Source organism: Macrobrachium rosenbergii, chromosome 26, assembly GCF_040412425.1.
Source record: "Macrobrachium rosenbergii isolate ZJJX-2024 chromosome 26, ASM4041242v1, whole genome shotgun sequence".
Taxonomy (NCBI): Eukaryota; Metazoa; Arthropoda; class Malacostraca; order Decapoda; family Palaemonidae; genus Macrobrachium; species Macrobrachium rosenbergii.
This window is the reverse complement of record NC_089766.1, coordinates 4,705,792-4,725,659: the sequence shown is the minus strand read 5'-3', so window position 1 is coordinate 4,725,659 and position 19,868 is coordinate 4,705,792. Positions and strand designations below refer to the sequence as shown.

At 37.9% G+C, this 19,868-nt stretch overlaps 1 protein-coding gene across 2 annotated transcripts; it reads left to right on the top strand.

Moving 5' to 3' along the window:
* Nucleotides 1-7,373: 7,373 nt before the first annotated feature.
* Nucleotides 7,374-18,982, top strand: LOC136852949 (zinc finger protein 358-like). Of its 2 annotated transcripts, XM_067128004.1 has the most exons (4): nucleotides 7,374-7,765; nucleotides 11,659-11,739; nucleotides 14,865-15,027; nucleotides 15,125-18,982. In XM_067128004.1, exons 2-4 carry the CDS (start codon nucleotides 11,701-11,703, stop codon nucleotides 16,198-16,200), a joined length of 1,278 nt encoding a protein of 425 aa, XP_066984105.1. In that variant the 5' UTR covers nucleotides 7,374-7,765; nucleotides 11,659-11,700; the 3' UTR covers nucleotides 16,201-18,982. The 2 variants fall into 2 exon arrangements, with proteins under 2 accessions (XP_066984105.1, XP_066984106.1); XM_067128005.1 differs by lacking the exon at nucleotides 11,659-11,739 and having other exon boundaries at nucleotides 7,385-7,765.
* Nucleotides 18,983-19,868: the final 886 nt, after the last annotated feature.

Genomic DNA, 19,868 nt, shown 5'->3' with positions numbered 1-19,868 from the left:
GAGGCACCTTTCATTTTCCTTTAGAATTCCCATCTAGTTCAGGTCTTCACTTATGGTGTTCTCCATATTTTCTGGTCTTTGTCACCAGTCTTAACATGATCTTGCTGCTTCCATATCCTACCGTTCTGACCGACTGTATGTCCCCTCTTGTTCACACGAAGCCAAACCTTCAAAATCCTTCAGATCTGTCTTTTCTAGATGGTGTTCTAAGAGTTCTATCGGCAACTAAATTTCTAATAACAATCTTCCCACCATACTCCAGCCATGAATCTTGACATTTTGTAATGACATGTCTTCAAAATCTCCTGCTTATAAAACACAAAGTCATCTCTAAATAGAAGCTTGCAGAGACCTGCCTTTCAATGCCTCTTTGTAGTTACCTCCATTACCATGATGATACAGGACTTAGTGCTGATCTTTGATGGACACCAACAATTATCTGAGATTCTCCTGATATACTCTACTGTCTTCACTCTAGATTTGCTTTATGATACAGTACAATCACATGCTAAAAGATACTTCTGCCACCCTCTGCTTTAATAATGCCTGCCTTAAAGCTTGTCTTGGTACTACGTTGGATGCCTTCTCAAGATCCACAATTATATGATTTAACTTCTCCCTTTTACAAAGTAATTCTATATTTGGCTCATTATAACTCCCTTTAACAAAGTAATTCTATATTTGCTTCATTGTAAGGAGTCTCTACAGTTCCATTGCTGTAGATTTCTCTGGATGAAGCCAAACTGGCAATGGCTGAACTTTTTAGTCATTCTTCTCTGTCTATTCTTCAGCACTTTTTTTCTATGGTAATTGTTGACAGTGCTCTAGAAATCTCATTTAGCTATTTTTTCATTTTTTCTTACTAAAGCATTTCCTTTTTCTTTGTTTCAAAAATGTTCCCATCTTTTCCTTTCTTACATTTTCCTATAGCCCAGTCAGTAAAGGAATAACTGGTGTTCTAAATCCTGTCAGCAAGTTATTTGTTTTTGATCAACATTAACATTCTGAGTGAACGCTGCTTCTGCTGTTCGTGCTATGCTGGTCACGGAATTCACTTTTTGAGCTGTAGTACAGGTACCTCCAACAGTCCCTGTTTCATCATTTCCTCTGGCTTATACTATCAAGACGACAAAATGGAACTGACATCACCTTTCATCATTCCAGGCATTTGATAGTTACCCTGTTTTGAGCACCCCCATTTATTTGAGGGTGGGGTGCAGGGTAAAAAGAATCCTGGCAGAACTAGCCTGGTTTCTCCTCAGGGAATAGCTGTTCAGAGCTTGATGGGAAAGTACTATGACAAGGGAGGCTGGAGACTTCTGGTTGACAAAGAGCATGAAAGACATAAGTGGTGCAATTTCAGATAGGACCTTTGTATCATGAACTGCCGGTGGCAATGATGATATCACTTGTTACTCCCGATAGTCCTGGAGCTTTACCATTTTCTACATTCCCTAAGGTTTTTCTAGCCACCTCAAGTATTGCATTCTCCAGATGTCCATCTTGTAATGTCAACATCTTCCGGATTACATTCATTTTCTTCATCCAGTAGATTTTTCACAGGTGACAGGACTGCCTCCCTTACTCAATTTTTCTTTCTTTGTCAAACTGATTCATTATTTTATATACTCTTCCCTACTCTGCAAATGGAATGATGGGAAAATAGATATTTACATTACTGTACTGTCAAATATTGTTCTTCAAAAGTTGTATTGATGAAATGTGGTTATAAAGTGTGATATGTGAATCTACACCCCTTGAAAAAACTTTACCACTGAAACCCAAGAGATGACCTTTACCTACAATGCACAGTTGCAAGATTAAGGTTTACGTTCTCTTGCTGCTAACAGCCTTACTTCGTGCTGCCCATTTATTTTGACCTGCCCATGTAAGTTCAAATAATTATGTCAAAACCAATTAACAAAGCCTTTAGTCATGCATGTTTCATGTTCTGTTGTCTACAAGTATTCTTGGTAAAGCTAAACATACAAATTTTCATTCAAGTTTTACATTCCATTAAGAACAAACCTATTTTTTCCTAAATACTAATTCCATGCCAGTTCTAGGAGAGTTATGATTACAGTATTTATAGTTGTCCTTGCTCTCATGACCAGGTTTGTTTTATCATGACTAATTATAAAAGAAAATGTACATAAATCTACCTTTCTTAAGGAAAGAATAGGCTTAATTTAAAGTGACTGAAACCCACCCACCCAGTCGGCCTATAGAGACTTCTCTTTTGGCTCAAAACACTATATCTTCAACAGTGCTAAACAGCATTGCTCAATGAAACATAAATCTTACAATGTCCTAACAGATATCTTCTACAGAAGGGAAACCCATGCAGTCAGCACACTTGCACCATACCTTCCTTCCACAAGGCATTCAATTCAAAGGATGGGCTTTCCATGGTGAAGTTGATGACATCCTTGATGCTGAAGATCCTCTAATACTCCTTTCACTGTCCTGTCAGGATTATCAATCCCTTGGTCCATGTGCTAGATGAAAGAACTTCAGACCTGGAAAGCAGAACAAGATTGATATGGTCCTTAGCAGCCTCTTCTTTCTGGCCAGTAAAAGTCTTCTCTGACAACTATTTCTGAAAGAGGCCCATCTCATTCATGTCAAAGCTTGCATGGTACTGTAACCTCTACCAAAAATCCACTGCTTCAGGATCTACAGGTACATCTTGGCAGGCTCCCTGTCAGAGCAAGAAGTTTCTCCTTATGTCTTCAGAAAGCAATCAGCTTGCTCCTTACAGCATTTTTAACAGCTATGACCTGTCATAAATGTCACCTTGTTATGCTGGGCCTCTAGCTTGGTCTCTGAGACTGGCAAACAAATAAAAGCCTTCATTACCATCACCTGGTAGATAAAATGGTTTACTTCTGGTTCATACCCTAAACCTTTCCCCCTTCTTCATGACTGGTGCATGTGTCACGGTAATTGTAGTGGCACTATACACATTCTGAGGGAACTTAAGATTGTCAGTTGGGAGAGTCTCAGTGCCTTGCCAGTACCACTGATACTTTGTCCTATGTTGCTTCACTGCACAATGCCTGATGTCATTTCTAGCCACCCTGATTATGAGACATGTTTAAAGTGTTCAATCATCTGAGATTCCTAAGAAATTTCTCAGTGCATCATCCACAAAGACTGGAGAACAGCAGGATAAGTACTGTCTCCTCTATGTTGCTCAAAATTGTATCAAGTAATGCTTGTGCATAAGTCACATACATGATGTATGCAACAATTCAATGCCTGCAACACCTCCCAGTGCATTTTTCAAAATGTGTGATCATCGAGATGGTTGATAGCAAATTTCTGATTATAGCAAAGAAACTGACATCTGACAACCTTCCCACAGACATTGTAATGATTAAGGAACCATTCCTTGAAAATACAAGCAAGGTAGGGGGCCCCTTGGAATGCAATATGGATGCTTTTCTAATCTTCATATTCATTTTCAAGTTAGCTTTTCCCTTTATTTAAAGGGTTAGATGTGAAATGAATTCTCTTCATTCTCATTTCTACCTGAACTCCCATTTACAATCTTCATAAAATGCTAATTAATTCATCTGCAAATTCTAACATGAACTGACTGCATTTTAAGGATCCACACTATTCTGCTGCACTGATTGGATTTGGTTTGTTGGCAGGAATAGAAGGCGATTGGCTTGAAGATAATGTACTATTCTTAATGCCTATGGATGAAAAACAGAAAAATCCCCACCTCAACATCAGTGATGGCAAACCAAGGGAGACTGAATGCATGTTAAGGGAATAGAAAGAAAAAAATACTTCCAAGAAAATCTTTCTGCCTCCATAATTGACTCATGAGGGGGAGCATTTTCTCATGATAAAAAAAGCAAATGGCTTGTTAGGTTCCTCAATATACGTTAATACAGTGCGTCACCAACTTATGGCGGATTTGATCTTACAGTGCTTTTTCAGCGCTGTTAACGGCGTTTTACAGTGTCGTAACTTGATGTTGTTTCACATTATGGTGCCACTGACGGTGCTAACGGCAAGAACAGGCATCAAGTTACTGGCACTAACAGCAAAAATAGTTGATAATTTGAGTTAATGGTGCTAATTAACTCAATGCAAGTCCATCACGTTCTTCACATTACAGTGCCAACAAATAACTTGTTGCGTAAACACCGTACTAAACAAAGCAAAGGGACATTCCATTTGCCTGATAACAAAAATCAGTATCAGAACCCTAAAAGTGTAAAAACCAGTTGAAAAGGTCTGGAATGGATCCCCGTTAGGGTGCGTCTCTGGAATGGATCCCCCGCCGTAAGTCGAGGACCTATTCTAAAATCAACGCTGCTAGGATACAAAACTTACCTTTTCTTCAAGGGGATGCTGAAATAGATTTTGTGCCTATATCAAATGAACTTATGGTAGCAGTCAAGGAAATCTCCTAATAAATCCTATGGATTTGATGGATGGTGTACTAAAATTTACATGGTCTTAGATGAGAGAAGACTCTTGAGGTTTTATTCAGCTGGATGGAGGAAGCTGTTCCTCAGGATTTTGCAGATTCAGCATTTCTGCAACTCTAGTAGAATGAAGGTTCTACTCATGCCTTTCAGTGCTACAACAGTGAAAAGATGGAATCAGAGTTGGAGAGGTTAGGGGAAAAAAAAAAAAGGAGAGATCCAAAAATGAAGTAATAGTTGAAAGAGGTTGGACAGCAAGAAGGAACAAAAGAAGTGGCAATGGAGACAAAAATTAAAAGGCTAAAAAGTGGTTGCACCCAGGGCTGATACAAACACCTTCAGTAATGCCTACAGAGCACCATTTAAAGTGTACTGATGGCCCTATCCCCCAACTAGGTCAATATTCCAAAAGGTCTCCTTTCTTAACCTGTCTCATTAAATGGTTCTACAAAAAGACATAAAATATGGAGTGAATGGTGAAATTATAAATGTTCCCAGCTTTTATCTACCTTGCTTCTGCTCTCCTAAAGCATTTGCTGAGGTGAAAATTTATCCACATAAAATGTCAAGGCAGCAAGAGTCTTTGGCTTCCTCTTACAGGGAATTCAGTTCTTTTCACCATAAAGCTCACAATCGTAACAGAGGCCCGAGTTTATGATGCTGGTGTGTAGCCATGCTTGCTTTATGATGTGAAAAGGTGGCTTGCTTTTGCACAACAGCTTTTATATGCATTGCTTAACAGAGATCCCTGAGATATACTAAGTAGGAAACAACCCTGGTGGAGAGGCAGTCTTTGTATAATGACAATGGTTGAACTTCAAAGAAAGTATTGTAAGCATAAATACAGAGGAACAAGAAAACTTGGAAGAAAACTTTCGTGCCATTTACACTCTAGGAAGTGTGCAAAAAACTGAATGAAAAGAGAGTGTCCAGAGCCAAAGCCTTTCTGGAGACTGAGCATCAGAAAACCTGTGGTGCTGGCACACACAGGTGGTGTTAAGTGAAGCAGCAAATCAGGCAAACACAAACCTCGTGCACAAACGCACCTTGTTTGTGCAAGCACATCATATCCTGAGTTGAATAGTTAATAAGGAAAGCAGAAGTTAATCACTGAATGAGTCCTGAGGCCCTTTCCACCAAAGGAAATCCAACTCTAACTTTCCTATGTGATCACTCTGTGATCTTAGTTAACAGATCAATGTTGATCTAGTGAAGAAAAATTCTAGTAAAATAAACATGGTGGACAACCAAATCATAAGGTCAAGGAAAAACTTTCCCCAGAAAAAAAGACTATAGGCTTACAGGGAAATGAAATAAGTAGGAAAACTTCAATCAAAAGGAGCCTGTGAGATAATGGAATGATATATTGGAGAGTTTTACAAATGCTAACTTGTGGTAGCACTGTCACCCCAAGAATTGGGGCACTATCAGCCAATCAGTGTTTTAGGCAGTGAAAAGGGGGTGGTGGAGTGGTTGGAGTGCAAGATGAAGTCCAAAGATCAGGCTAAAAGTGAACAGCAAGACTGAAGAAAGGAAGTGAGAATGGAGGTAAAGTAAAAGGCAAAAATATGAGTATGGCTTAAGACCAAAGGGTCACCGTAAACATCTATGGTAATGCATACAGTGCACCATATGAGGTACAATGACAGCAATTTGGGTAAATCAGATAAGATGGCCATGCACTTTACCAATTATTATTGTTTATTTAACTTGAATAAACAAATATGAAAGGCTTAGGCCCAAGGTATTTTTTATCCATTCCCTTTGAATCATCCATCTTCCATCAGTCTGGGTATATTATCCATGGGCCTATGTTCCATAATTAATAATGAAATTGAGGTTCGTCCGTGTCTGGTGTAGCCTAGGCCTATTACCCAAAGTTATTTAATGGCTCCAAATGCAGTTTGAAATGTTAAATGAGACACAAAACTAAATAACATGAGTTTGTAACTATGGCATCACATGACACTAGCATGATCACAGGCCTACATAGCATGGCCTAGGATATGCCTAGGCCTAATGGAGGTCTCTTCACAGCCTAAATAATTTCTATGAAGTTTAGTGTTCAGACACAAATTGTTAGCAAATAAAACTCTTAAATTACCAGAAATACTTAAACTCTTAAATTACCTGAAAAAATTAAACTTAAAATACCTGAAAAACTTATCCAAACCGAAAATTTTTTTATATACAATGCACCCACGTGGTTCAAGGGGATCAGGATGTGGCACTACTTCAGATAAACATATGAATGGCTGCCAACATACAGTAAAGTCAATAGTTACCTTTACATGGAAATTTATCGATATATTACCGTCTTTTGGGTAATAAAACCTATTGTAAATGTATCCAATTATGGATTTCAGGTTTTTGCGAGAATCTGATGCGTAATTTTACAAGATAGCAAACATGTTATGGATGAAATTATGTTGGTAATTGTCCAGCTTGGTGCTGCCATGCTGATGAATTGGTAACATGAACATGTATCAAAACTATAAACATGATAATAATCATATATTAAGATAAATTTAATTAATATTTCAACAGTTTAACAGTCAAAATGCGACGTGAGTTTTTACGGTAATGAATAGGAGAGGAAAAGTAGCCTACAATATATATCTCAAATAAAGCTGAAGAATAAAAGTAGCATCTCCCAACCACAAGGGTAACTTTCTACCTAACAGAACGAGGATGCAAGAGTTGCTGAAACAAAGAGAGGTGAAAAATAATTCTCTCTCTCTCTCTCTCTCTCTCTCTCTCTCTCTCTCTCTCTCTCTCTCTCTCTCTCTCTCTCTCTCTCTCTCTCTCTCTCCTGGACTTAAAAAAGAGACAATAAAACCAAGAATGAAATATCGTAGAAGGTGATTTACAGAGACTGATTACTAACTAATATTTAACTTTTCATAGATCTACCTTTTGAGGAAAATGAATATAGAAAAGAATTTACCAAAAACTAAATAAAAAAAGAAAAACTAAAGCAAAGAAAATCTAAGCCAAAGCAAAGCTGAGCCAGAGAAAAACTATAACAAAGAAAAGCTAATCCATGGAAAAGCTAAGTCAAAGGAAAACTCAAGAAAAATAAAAACTAGACCAAAGAAAAGCTAAAATTAAAAATACCCTCCATCGCAAACCAATTAGAAAATCCAGAGGAGCCGTTCCAAAGTTACCCCTCTTCAATTACTACTACAAACACTTCCTTTACCTCCCAAACCTGTTTTCGAAGCCCGCCAAGAACAAATTATAAATTTTATATATTCTAATAACTCCCTACATGTGACTTACTTGGCTACAACGTATGTGAAGACCTTCCTCTATACGTAAGTAACCTTTTTCATCATCGAAAGGATATTTTAACCCTCTGAAAGAGACTGGAAGACTGAGCGTAGGTGAGGCTTCCTACGTTTTCCTAAAGCGTAGCTCGGTTACGCTAAGCTTAATTAAGCTTTGAACTTATTTATTTTAATAGCTGGATCTCCAAAGCTTATTGTACATGTTTTAGTGAAAGGTTTAGGTGTGATTTAGAGGAAATAGACGTTCGTTTAGGCTTAGGCGAGGTTGGAATGGCGTACCGTGTCGTGATTAGTAGACGGTAGGCTAGCGTCGTAAATAATGTCGGTATTTCTGAGTTAGGCCTCCGCACGGACTCTTACCTTGGAAATTGATTTTTCCTGTGCTTTTAGTGATGCAGATGAAGGAGGTGGTGGCGTTTGTTGTCAGTCAATTATTATTAACCGCATTACCCAACATGGTTGGGGACCCTTTGGAAACGCAGGGTTTTGGGTGTGGGGAAACGTTGGGAGAAATAACGGACCGTCGTGTTGTTGTTATGGAAAGGTTCCATGCGTGCGCAAGTCATCAGGGAGCCAATGTTTTTGAAGGGTTTGACTAAGGAAACCTATTATAAAAAGAACTATATTAACCTATCATACCCTGACCTAACCTAAGCTAGCAGGCTGTGTTACTTAGTTGGGGGGCCAGAACCCTTGGTGAAGGAAACCCCACTTTATACCAAAAGCTCCCCTAAAACACTGTGCATGCGTGATAGCATTCTAGGATGGCCAGCGTACAACTTCTGAGGTTAATTACAGTCAACTGGCGAAAAATAACAGTAAACTCTTTTAATTACAGGTTAATTACAGTCAGGCAGCAAAAAATAACAGTAAATTCTTGATAAGCAACCAATATACTACAGGAAAAATCAATTTCCAAAGGAATACCCCATGTGGAACTATTGTTTAGTTCTACCATAATGTCAGATATGTTACTGTCATTAAAAATATTTGGTAAAATTGTAATTTCTGGGTAGTTTGCAAAACAACGGGACAACCTCTGAACAGAAGCTAAGTCCATTGTCTCAGATGTTTATTGTTACCAGGGGGATCTTGGGGGCTTCGCTCCAGGGGAGGCGAAGCCCTCTCCCCCCGGCCAGGTCAGGGCACAGCACCCTAAGTAAGGTTAGGTAGGTAAGTTCTGGTTAGGTCAGGACATGGCATTCTAGGAAAGGTTAGGTTTCTCTACGTCTGCGGAACTTGCCCCGTCGTTCTACACTCGCCCTTAATTTCTTTTTCAAAAGTGTGAAATAACTTTATGCCATCAAAGAATAAATTGTTTTTGAGCTTTAGGATAGGATGTCAAATATGGGTAGAACTTTAGAACAGCTATGTGTGGAGCATTACCTTGGATATTTACTTTTTCTATAGTACTGTACAGTAAACCCCCCGTATTCGAAGGGGATGCGTACTGCACCCCCCGCGAATAGCTAAAATCCGCGAGTACTTAAAATCCCTTTAAAAACACTTAGAACTTATTTTGATAGTTTAAACAAAAAAAACCCAAAAAAAAAATGCCTATACCTGAGTATTTTTCTAGTTTTAATGCAAAAAGTGCATTTAGTCATGAAAATTTTATGAAAATACTGTAATTAGTGAATATTTCTCTGAAAAATACCGTGAATGGGTGAATTTTCCACGAATAGTGGGTAGATACATTCCACAGAGAAATCTGCGAATATGGGGGTTTATTGTATTTTGGTTGCTTATCAAGAATTTATTGTTATTTTTTGGTGATCACTTGTAAGTAACCTGTAATTAACCTTAGAACCAATATTCCAGGATGGGCAGCATACAATAATGGCCATCCTGGAATGCTATTGCGCATGCGCAGTGTTATAGGGGAACTTTTGGTAAAAAGTGGAGTTTCCTTCACCAGGGGGTGTCTGGGGACGCAACCCCCTAGCTAAGTAAGATGGCCTACTAGGTTAGGTTATGGTATGTTAGGTTAGTATAGTTCCTTTTATAATAGGTTTCCTTAGCCAATCCCTTCTTGAACATATGGCTCCCTAATGACTTGTGCATCCACGGAACCTCCTTCATCAGCAACACTAAAATGTATAGGAAAAATCAATTTCCAAAGGTAATGGTCTGAGCAGAACTGTTCTATAGTTTTACCCAAATGTGTCATTTCTTAGCTTTAGGACATCAAATGCATTGTTTTTTCAGCTTTAGGATGTCAGATATGTTGTTTCTTAGCTTTATGTAGCCTTAGTCAATAAGATAGAATTCCTGTATCTTTTCATAGGTAACACATAATGAAATGATGGTGACATCTGAGAAAGAAGTTAACAAGTGTTATGATTACACCATAGCACATATGTACTTTGTCCTAATATGTGAAATCATGATTGAAAACATAGGAAATAATGGCAGTCACGGAGGTAGCTTATGTAGTATAATAGAGAGGAATGCCCTAGAACACATGACATCACCAAGACATGCTTTTTATAGTATATAGCTGGGCTTTAATGGCACAGCTAAATTAAGTATACCTTAGTTTGGCACAGCTGACACATATAAGTAGGGACAAGGAGAAAAATGGCTGAAATTGGTGTCGACTTAAATGTGGAGTAGGAATAACTTAATATAAAGCGCCCTTTTCAGTGTATCTCGAATATGACAGAGGGAAATGTGTTAAATTTTATGGAAAATCTGAAAAAAGGTTGTTTCATTGTTGTTGGCTATGTAAACCTCACGTTTTAGGCTAGCAAAAAAAGTAAAAAGTATGCCAAAGTTTCTTCAGCACAATCGAGTTTTCTGTACAATGTATAATGTTGTATGAAACTCTCAGCCGCCGCCCATGAAACTTTCACCCATGGTGGTGTGTGTTGTTGGCACCTAAAGTGGTACCAGACTCATAATCATGGCTAACTTTAACCTTAAATAAAATAAAAACTACTGAGGCTAGAGGGCTGCAATTTGGTATGTTTGATGATTTGGGGTGGATGATCAACATACCATTTTGCAGCCCTCTAGCTTCAGTATTTTTTCAGATCTAAGGGCAGACAGAAAAAGTGTGGATGAACAGACAAATAGCCATCTCAGTAGTTTTCTTTTACAGAAAACTGAGAAGCAGCTGTTGTTTAGGCCTTGAAAGTACAATCTTTGTCATGGAAATGGCAAAGCCAGGAAAGCGTTATTTTAAACTCGTACACTATTTTTTTACATAAGAAAATAGTCTACCTACATCATTAGCTTGCTGTATGTGCAGATTGTCTTTATACTGTCTACTATATTGTTAATTATACAAAGACCTTCAGCAGCTTCTCTTTTTACTTCTATACTTATACAGGAGAGACCGATATATGGCTGTAGCCACCAACAAATTTTAAAAATAGCCAATTAGTCAAATGTTAGTACTTTTTCTGTCATGATAATAAGCTAGCCTAGATGTAGGCCATTGCCTTAATAGTGCTTTGCTCATTGTAGGAATCTGAACTAATTAGGACTCTCCTAATGGGATTATCTTCTTGAAATTGAGGGTAAAAGTGCAAGATATGTGAATCAGTGCAAGAAAGTGTCAGACAAATAAAAAATGTTAGCTGTTAGACTATGCAGGCCTTAATTGTAAAGTGATGAGTTGTTAAGTTCCAGGTTGGCAAGCGCCTTTGTCACTGAATAGTTTTGTTAGTGTTTAAGAACTGGCTATAGTAATTTTAAAAAAATGTCATACTTTGCTTGTGTATTCCACACAAATTTCATGTAAAAATAATCGTACCCATTAAGGCCAGTGTGTATCATGCACTAAAATCTCAACACAATAAATATCAAGTTATTACTTTGTTCTAATTCCTAAAATGAAAGGAACACTATTTACATTTCTCTGTTACACTATTTTTATTTGAATAAATACATGTATGAGTCTATTTTGATTGCAGTTACAAAACATACAGGGCCCTGTTAGATGTTTTATTTGGCATATGAACCGAGATGAACTTGATACTGTATGTATCTTGAAGGTGAGTACTGTATGTAGACTTGAGAGATATCTAGAAATTTAAATGAGTTGCATGTGTTTAAAGAAACATTGTCCATGAGAGGCTCTGGGTGGGGAGGACCCAGTGTCATAGGCATTCATTGAGTTTGTTTCATAGCAAACCTTTTATTTTACTATAGATTAATCTGCAATAATGCTATCTCCAGAAATGTCCCTAAGAGTTCTAACCTCCACCTGTGTATGGAACTGGTCCTCATCTATGTTCTGGTGCATGTAATTGATGTTATTATTATTATTCAGTAGCTGAAACCTATTCATATGGAACAACTCCACAGGGGCCGTTGACTTGAAATTCAAGCTTCCAAAGAATATGGTGTCCAGTGGGAAGAAGTAAGAGGAAGTACAGCAAAGGGAAATACAGAGAGAAGAGATCCCACTTGTTAAAAAAGAAAAAATAAATTAATAAATAGATAAATAGATAAAAATGTTTTAAAATGCAAGAAGAATAGTACTGTATTATGGTAGTAATGCATTGCATTTTTGCTTGAACTTCCGAAGTTCCAACTGCACGACATCCTCAGGGAGGCTGTTCCACAGTCCAACGGTGTGAGGAATAAAGGACCTCTGGAACTGAGACGTTCGACAGCGAGGCACATTTACTGCATATTGGTGCTGCTCTTAAAGGGGATCAGGGATCAATTGTGAATGTGAAAGGTCTTTGTTGAAATACAATTTATGAAAAAGTGACAAACAAGGGACCATCTGTCATTGGTTCAAGTCATAACTGCCACTACTACTGTATTAGGAAACAGAAACCTACACCACAAACCACTCTGTCTAAAAGAGATAAATCTCTGGCAGAAGCAGGCATCCACACCGGAGAACAGTGTTCCAGTAAAGGAAGTACAAATGACCTAGAACAGGTTGCACTGATTCTATGATTTTATCACTGTTATAAATATATGAGGCCTTACAAACAATACCTAACTCTCATGCTGCATTTGCTGTATACCTAACTTTCATGCTGCATTTGCTGAAACTTTCATTAGATGTTTCTCAAAAGTTAGTTGTGAATCAAAAGTTACACCTAGAATAGTTTGAAGCTTCAGACTCAATCAGCAAAGTCCCATCCATGTGAAGGGGAGGATGGGGTGGAAAATCAGCACGAGATCTGTTAATCAATAGTGTTTATGTTTTGCTGGAGTTCAGCCTCATACCCCACCAACTACACCACTCCCTGATCTGGTCCATGTCCCGATTGAGGCTGAGGGCAGCTTCATTTCTCATAAATGAAGACGTTACTACATCAACGAGTGTTGCATCATCAGCATACTGAACAATCTTGTTTTCCAGGCCAACAACCATATCACTTGTACTGTATACATTAAAAATGACAGTGGACCAAGAACACTTCCCTGTGGAACCCCAGACACAATAGGTCTTGGTTCACTAAAGATTCTGTCCACAGCAGCTCGCTGCTACCCACCTTTAAGGAAATCTTGAAGTAATCATAAAACATATCCACACACCCCAAGATTCTGAAGTTTATAAATAAGTGCCTTGTGATTTACTAAATCGAAAACAGCAATAAAATATATTTGAATTACTCTGCACTCAAAACCCTTATCAAGGTTCTCTTGCAAATGGTATGTCAAGCCTAAAAGAACATCTCACTCCCCAGAATCATATTCATAATTCACTTCATATTACCTTTATTCCACTAATTTACTAGTATATTAATTAATTTCCATTAGAAAGGCATTGGAGTCTCTTTCATTATCATTCTTTTTTGTTACTAACAGTTTTCCAGTGGCATAGCTCTTCCTTCATAAGTGCTTAGACCTGTTGGCTAATGACTGCATACATTTTCCGCTAGGTCTAACTACTGCTGCATTGGTTTAAAATGATTAATCACATAGCCTTTTCTAAGTATTTTTTCTATACTGTTCTTGTGCTGTTTTAGTTTTGTGCAAAGAGGGTGCTTTGTTTTTCCACAAGTTAGTTGTATTATTATAGTTATTATTACTTTTTTGCATATGCTTAATAGCATAATATTTGGTCTTAGGGGGGTGTCATTATGTTGTCTTGGTTAATGGTCCCTGGGAACCTACAATCATCGCTGACATTTCACGACTGTAGTTGTTTTGTTTGTTTATGGGTGTAATGTTTTAGTACTGTATGTTGACTGAGCTGAGAATGTATAAATGTATGGGCATTAGGCTTTCAAGCAAACAGTGTTTGAGTTTTATGGCTTATATATTGAAAAGACCCTATTTACTGTGTAGTTCGTGTAGAGGGCAAGGTTGTACTCAGAATCTAACTTGCATTGCACATAAAGATACAGCTATGATTATATACTACATGGAGGTCCTGTTCCACTTTTATAAAATTTTATTTGAGGGATCTAACAAATACATCTGTGGCTTTATACTCCTTGCCCAATAGTAGTAGCAAGCAGAGTTGTGTTGTCACAGTCTAAAGAGAAAGAAAGGGGGCTTGGGCCAGAATTTTTATCCTCCTCCAGCTCTCCTCATCCTGTTAAGTTTAAACCTGTTGTTCATTCATGACCACTTGTTATCTGCAAGATCTCTGTTGGACACACTTCTCCCATTCAACTGTCTCTGGTACAGCACCTCTACATAGAGAAATCTTCAGGCTAAAATAAAATGAAAATTTTTTCATATGCAAACCCATTACTGTACTTTATGAAAAATTGTCACCTCCCTACTCTTCTTGCAGTTCATTCATGCCAAGCAGATAGTGACCTCAACCATTAGAGGTCCTAGGGTTTTGGATGCATACTTTGACAAGTAGAATGTTGGACTGTTCTTTTTCTTCAAGGACATATTTAGGGATAGTGCTACTATGGATTGGACTGTAGTAATGAATTTGATTATGATTTTTTTTAAAAACTGCATTTGGTAAATGATGGTTTGTTGGTTGTGGAATATCAAAATTCCTTGAAAGATTTTAGAGCCCTTACTATAGTTGTACAGTATATTGTATTAGAGGATATTGACTTTTAAATGCAATTTTCATGCTTTTAAAGTTGAAAAATGGTAGGTTTAAAGCCTGTGTAATCAAGCTGAACACACACTGAATGCATTCCAAATATTTAGCTTGTAAAATGTCAAATTCTTTTTCCAGATGCTAAAGATGGTGTTAAGGTGTCCACAATGTAACAGGATCTGCTTGCAATTGGCATTCTATGAAGAGCACCAAAAGGTCCACGCACTACAGAAGGCAGAATCAGAGAAACTAATGGTTACTGGATACGGCACTATCAATGCTGATTGTGACACTTTTGTAGGTAGGTTTGCATGCCAATACAGATGTGGTGATCTTAGAAGCTGGCACTACTTCACGTAGCCATTTGGACATAACTGATAATGGAAAATCTGTTGCAGATATCGGAACTAAGAAAACTGACATCCCTGTACCTGAAACTGAGCCTCAAGAAACTGATTGTGACCCTTTAGCCGTTGGTCCTGAAGAAATGAGACTTGAACCTTTAGCCGTTGATCCAGAAGAAATGAGACTCGAGCCTTTAGCCGTTGATCCTGAAGAAATGAGGCTTGAACCTGTAACCGTTGATTCTGGAGAAATGAGACTCGAACCTTCAGCTGTTGAGCCTGAAGAAATGAGACTCGACCCTTTAGCCATTGATCCTGAAGAAATGAGACTCGCTGCTCAACCTGAAAAACAGACTGCTATTGCTCCTGTTGCCGCTGCTGCTGCTGCTGCTACTGCTGCTGCTGTTCCTGTTGTTAATGATCCACCTGATGTGGAGATCATTGACGTCATTGATTATGTCAGAACGTGCGATGATGATGACGACGATGTTGTTGATGAGAGTTTTTCCTGTGTCCTTTGTGAGAAAAGTTTCTTTTCACATCCTTTGTACTTGACGCATCTGTTTAGCCATTCTGAAAAGCAGAAGTGTGTGCAGTGTAAGGAAAATTTCAGGAATGCCGGAGAGTTCGAAGTTCACATGATAGAGCACAACCTCTCCAAAAACCAGTCTGCCCGACGCTTTAACAGGTGTAAAAAATGCCACGCTTCCTTCTTCTCACAAAAAGTCTTCGCCCAGCATTGCTCTAATGCCCATGGTAAGAATGTATTAAGGTGTCAGTTATGCGAAAAAGAATTCTCTAGGATGAGCAGATTTCAGTATCATGTGCTAAGGCACGTTGGGCAATCCATGTATATGTGCTTTGAAGAGTGTGGTTTGGTGTTTGGTGACAAAGTGTCCTTAAGAAAACACACTTCTTTTCATAAAGCCTCTAGCTCTGGTTCTATTGGAGAGTTGACTGTGCATCAGTGTTACGACTGTGCTGTGTGCTACTTTGACAACCTATCTGTTTTGGAACACAGACACAAGGCACATAATTCTCAAAAACCATATTACTGTCAGAAGTGTGACGAAGTTTATTTTGTGGAGAAGTTGTACAAGTCCCACAGTTGCTTTACAGGAAAGGTGTAGTATTCTGTTATCCAATGGTTTATAGGAAGATGAGTGTTTAGTACAAATGCAAATTTTATCAGTCCCACACTTGCTATAGGGAGCAGATGTAGTATTCGGTTATCCAGTGCTTTGCAAAAGGATGAGTGTTTTATACAGATACTGGACTGGGAGAAAGTTCATGCCACATAAATCTCCTGGCAATATGAGTTGACAAGTTGCAAATTAACCCTTTTTGGCCCAACTTGATGATTTTGTCACCTAATTTTTCATTGGCACTCAGTAGGGCAGATTATATCCACCCTTCTTTATGTCCGACTTGATGAATTCATCTCATATCCCTCTATCTGAAAAAAGCAATTGAAAGCTGATTGGTCGAGAATAAAGGATGCTATGCTCAGTTAATGAAAATCCATCTGTCTCCTAAGTTTTTGTGGAAATATATAATTTGTGAGAAGATATATATAGGTGATGTTTTCTTCACGTCTGTAACATGGTTACTGACTTTATACTGCTCGTGTATAATATGTGTCCTTCACTTGTAGCTCGTGATATCGAGCATGTATGATGATTTATAGTAGTAAATCATGACTTTCCATACGTTTTCTTCATGAATATGCCATGGCAGACTGAAATGATTATACCTAATGTCTTTTTTTTTCCATCTGGCTTCGTTATTTTTGCTTTTATGCATGTTCTTCCCTGTGTTTGCAGAAATTTTAATCCTGCCATCTTTTATGCAAGAGTTAGAAGTAGGCTGTTTTGCAAACAGATTACAGGAGTACAGTAATGCCAGTTGGAAAGACTTTACTGAGTGATGAATCTTCTGATGAAGGACAGGACGTGGTAGATGATGAGTTTGGGTTATTACCTGAGACAGATGTCATCAATTTTGGTAAAAAGTGTTTTGTTTGTATGCGTTTTAGAAAGCCTCAGAGAGTAATTTCTCAGATGTTTATGGTATTTAGGAAAGCCAGTGTGGTATTTCAAGAAGCTTTCCACTTCAGAATTCTTAGATGATGTAGTCCATCGGTCGAATCTCTTTGCTCCATAGAAAAATATAAACAAACTGCCATATCTAACTGTGGAGGAACTTGAACAATGAATGGGATTATGTACTCATTTCACCATAATTCAGACTCCTCAAACATGTCTCCACTGGTCTGGGGTTTGTGTGGAAGGTACAGAGATTACACTGCTATGATCGTGCGCAGAAATAGATGGGAACCTATAAAATCAAATTAAACATTGGGCATAATAATGATGAGATAAACTGTTATAAGCTCTTTATGGTTACCAGTGGTAGATAACTTGAGAAGTAAGCTTCAAGAACTTCCAATGCAACTAGACAGCTTGCATTGATGAGCAGTTGGTGCCTTTCAAAGACAGGCATACCATGAAAGAATACGTATCTGTGAAGCCCAAAAAGTTGGTGTTCACGATCTTTGTTCTTGCAGACGGTGGTGTTCTTATTTATGATTTCATTCCTCATACAGGGTCCATTCAATCTGTGAATGCAGAAGGTATTCCAGAATTCAGTGCCTTCATCAAACATCATTTTTCACATGGCTGAAACAACACAAAGCATTAATAATCACCTATATTCTCATAGTTGGTTTACCTGTTTCAGTTCAAAAATATGTGGCTGAAAAAGGAGTCTGGTGCTGTGGAGCAGTTAAGCCATGTCGACTTACAAGTCTAAAGTTAGCATCAGATAATGATGCTCCCCACTTTTGCCGAAAGTGACCAGTTCATATTGCACATCATTATGACAAAAGTATGAAGAAAGTTGTGGAGATTCCACAGCCAAACATAGTAAAATATTATTCTACAATATAAACATGGGGTGTTGATCTGACTAATTGTCTTTTGTCATTGCACAGAATCCAAGTGAAATCAAAGAAATATCATTGATTAATTTTTCACATGATTGATATGACTATCAGTCAGGCTTGGATGATATGTCAAAGAGATTAATGAGGCCAAAAGTGTTCCACAGGAGAAAAGGCATCTCCTACTGACCTTCAGGATATCTTTGTCTGTGTCACTAATTAGAGGGGGGAAAGTGTACTCCTAAAAGAGGACGCCCATCTTCAAATGTGATATCGAATAATCCACCCCAAAAAAAGACAGCAAAAGATGAGTCAAATTAAACCACAGATGGATGTGTGGCTTGACAAAGCAGATCACTTTCCAGCAAGAAAAAATCCCCGCTCGTACTGGGAGCGACCTGGATGTAAGGGCCAAACAAATATCAGGTGTATCAAATGTAATTTTAACTTGTGTCTAAATGAAAGAGACGGTTGTTTCCTTCAATTTCATGCCTAAAAGTCTCTCTCTCTCTCTCTCTCTCTCTCTCTCTCTCTCTCTCTCTCTCTCTCTCTCTCTCTCTCTCTCTCTCTCTCTGATATGAAGAGAGGATCTCAGAATTAATTTTCTTTGCTTGCAATATAAAAGTGGATGACTTTTGTTCCTGAATAAGTTATATTTTTCATTTTAAGCTGTCACATAAAAACAAAATGTTATGTTTACATTTGCTTTGTCAAGCTGATGTTCACTCTTAGTAAGAAACTGAACTCTGGCATTGCATTGATTGACAAATTTCCCTTCTGTCATGGCCAATATGACGAAATCATTACATTTGATTGTATAATTGTGAAAACTTAATTAAACTGTGAGAAAAATGATTTTTATCATATGTCTGGTCCATAGAAGTCTAAAAACCAAAGCAATATATTTTGAGCTAAGGGAAGTATGCGTGAGCAATAGAGTTAAAAAAAAAGACAATAAAATTTAGAATATTACCAAATTGTTCCTTTCTCCTTAAACTTAGTCAGGAAAATGTGTGCTTATGCACAATACTGTACTGTACTTTGGTCAGTTTGTTACTTGTATACTGTATGTTAGTATTAGTTTAGATGTTGGTTTTTTCCATTGTTTTCCATTTATTTTTATAAAATCTAAAGATCTTTCCTCATATCATTATATCTCTTTTTATTCATTCTTTTGGACCGAATTTGGGCACACATCCAGGTTAACCACGAATGTTGGTCGGACCAGATGTGCTTTTATTACTTTGTATGTGTATGTCATCCCAAATGATGAATCCAAGAGTAAACTAGTTTTAAGAGAGGAGTCAAACTATCAAATGAGGCAAATTGGTGCCTTCCCAGTCACATAATTTTGCAGTCTGCCTTATTCCCTCACACTTTAGTTAACCTCCGTTTGCTTTCCCTCACCTTACACCATCATTGCTTCATTGTTATTTGGTTTCCATTTTATTTTGATGATTGTCACTTCATGCAAAAGATTCTTTCTAGTTTATGCATTTATCTGTTCTGTTTAATCAGTAAAGCACCCATGCACTGGATACCCTTTTATGTCCGATCTTTCTTGTCTTTTGTTCCTGATGTGATATATGAGACAGCATTTTTGTGTGGGCTTAGCTTTCAGGAAACTGCACTGTAAATTTGCATCTTCTGTGAGTCACACCCACTTACAATTGCTTTTGGTTGCAAGAACAAGGCTATTTAGACTGCTCCAATGGAATTTTACCTCATAGGGCTCAAGTAGAGGAAGAGCTATCAATGTCTTCAATTAATGGCTATTAGTCATTCAATACTGGACTTCCACCACCTTACACATGAGTGCAACCGTGGAAAGATGATAATCTATGTGCTTGATATTTT

What these genes read in the sequence shown, in the direction of transcription:
- LOC136852949 (XM_067128004.1), top strand. Translation starts at nt 11,701, where the DNA reads ATGAACCGAGATGAACTTGATACTGTATGTATCTTGAAG. An exon ending in ATACTGTATGTATCTTGAAG is followed by an intron (nt 11,740 to 14,864) that starts GTGAGTACTGTA and finishes TTCTTTTTCCAG; the next exon opens with ATGCTAAAGATGGTGTTAAG. An exon ending in TGATTGTGACACTTTTGTAG is followed by an intron (nt 15,028 to 15,124) that starts GTAGGTTTGCAT and finishes AATCTGTTGCAG; the next exon opens with ATATCGGAACTAAGAAAACT.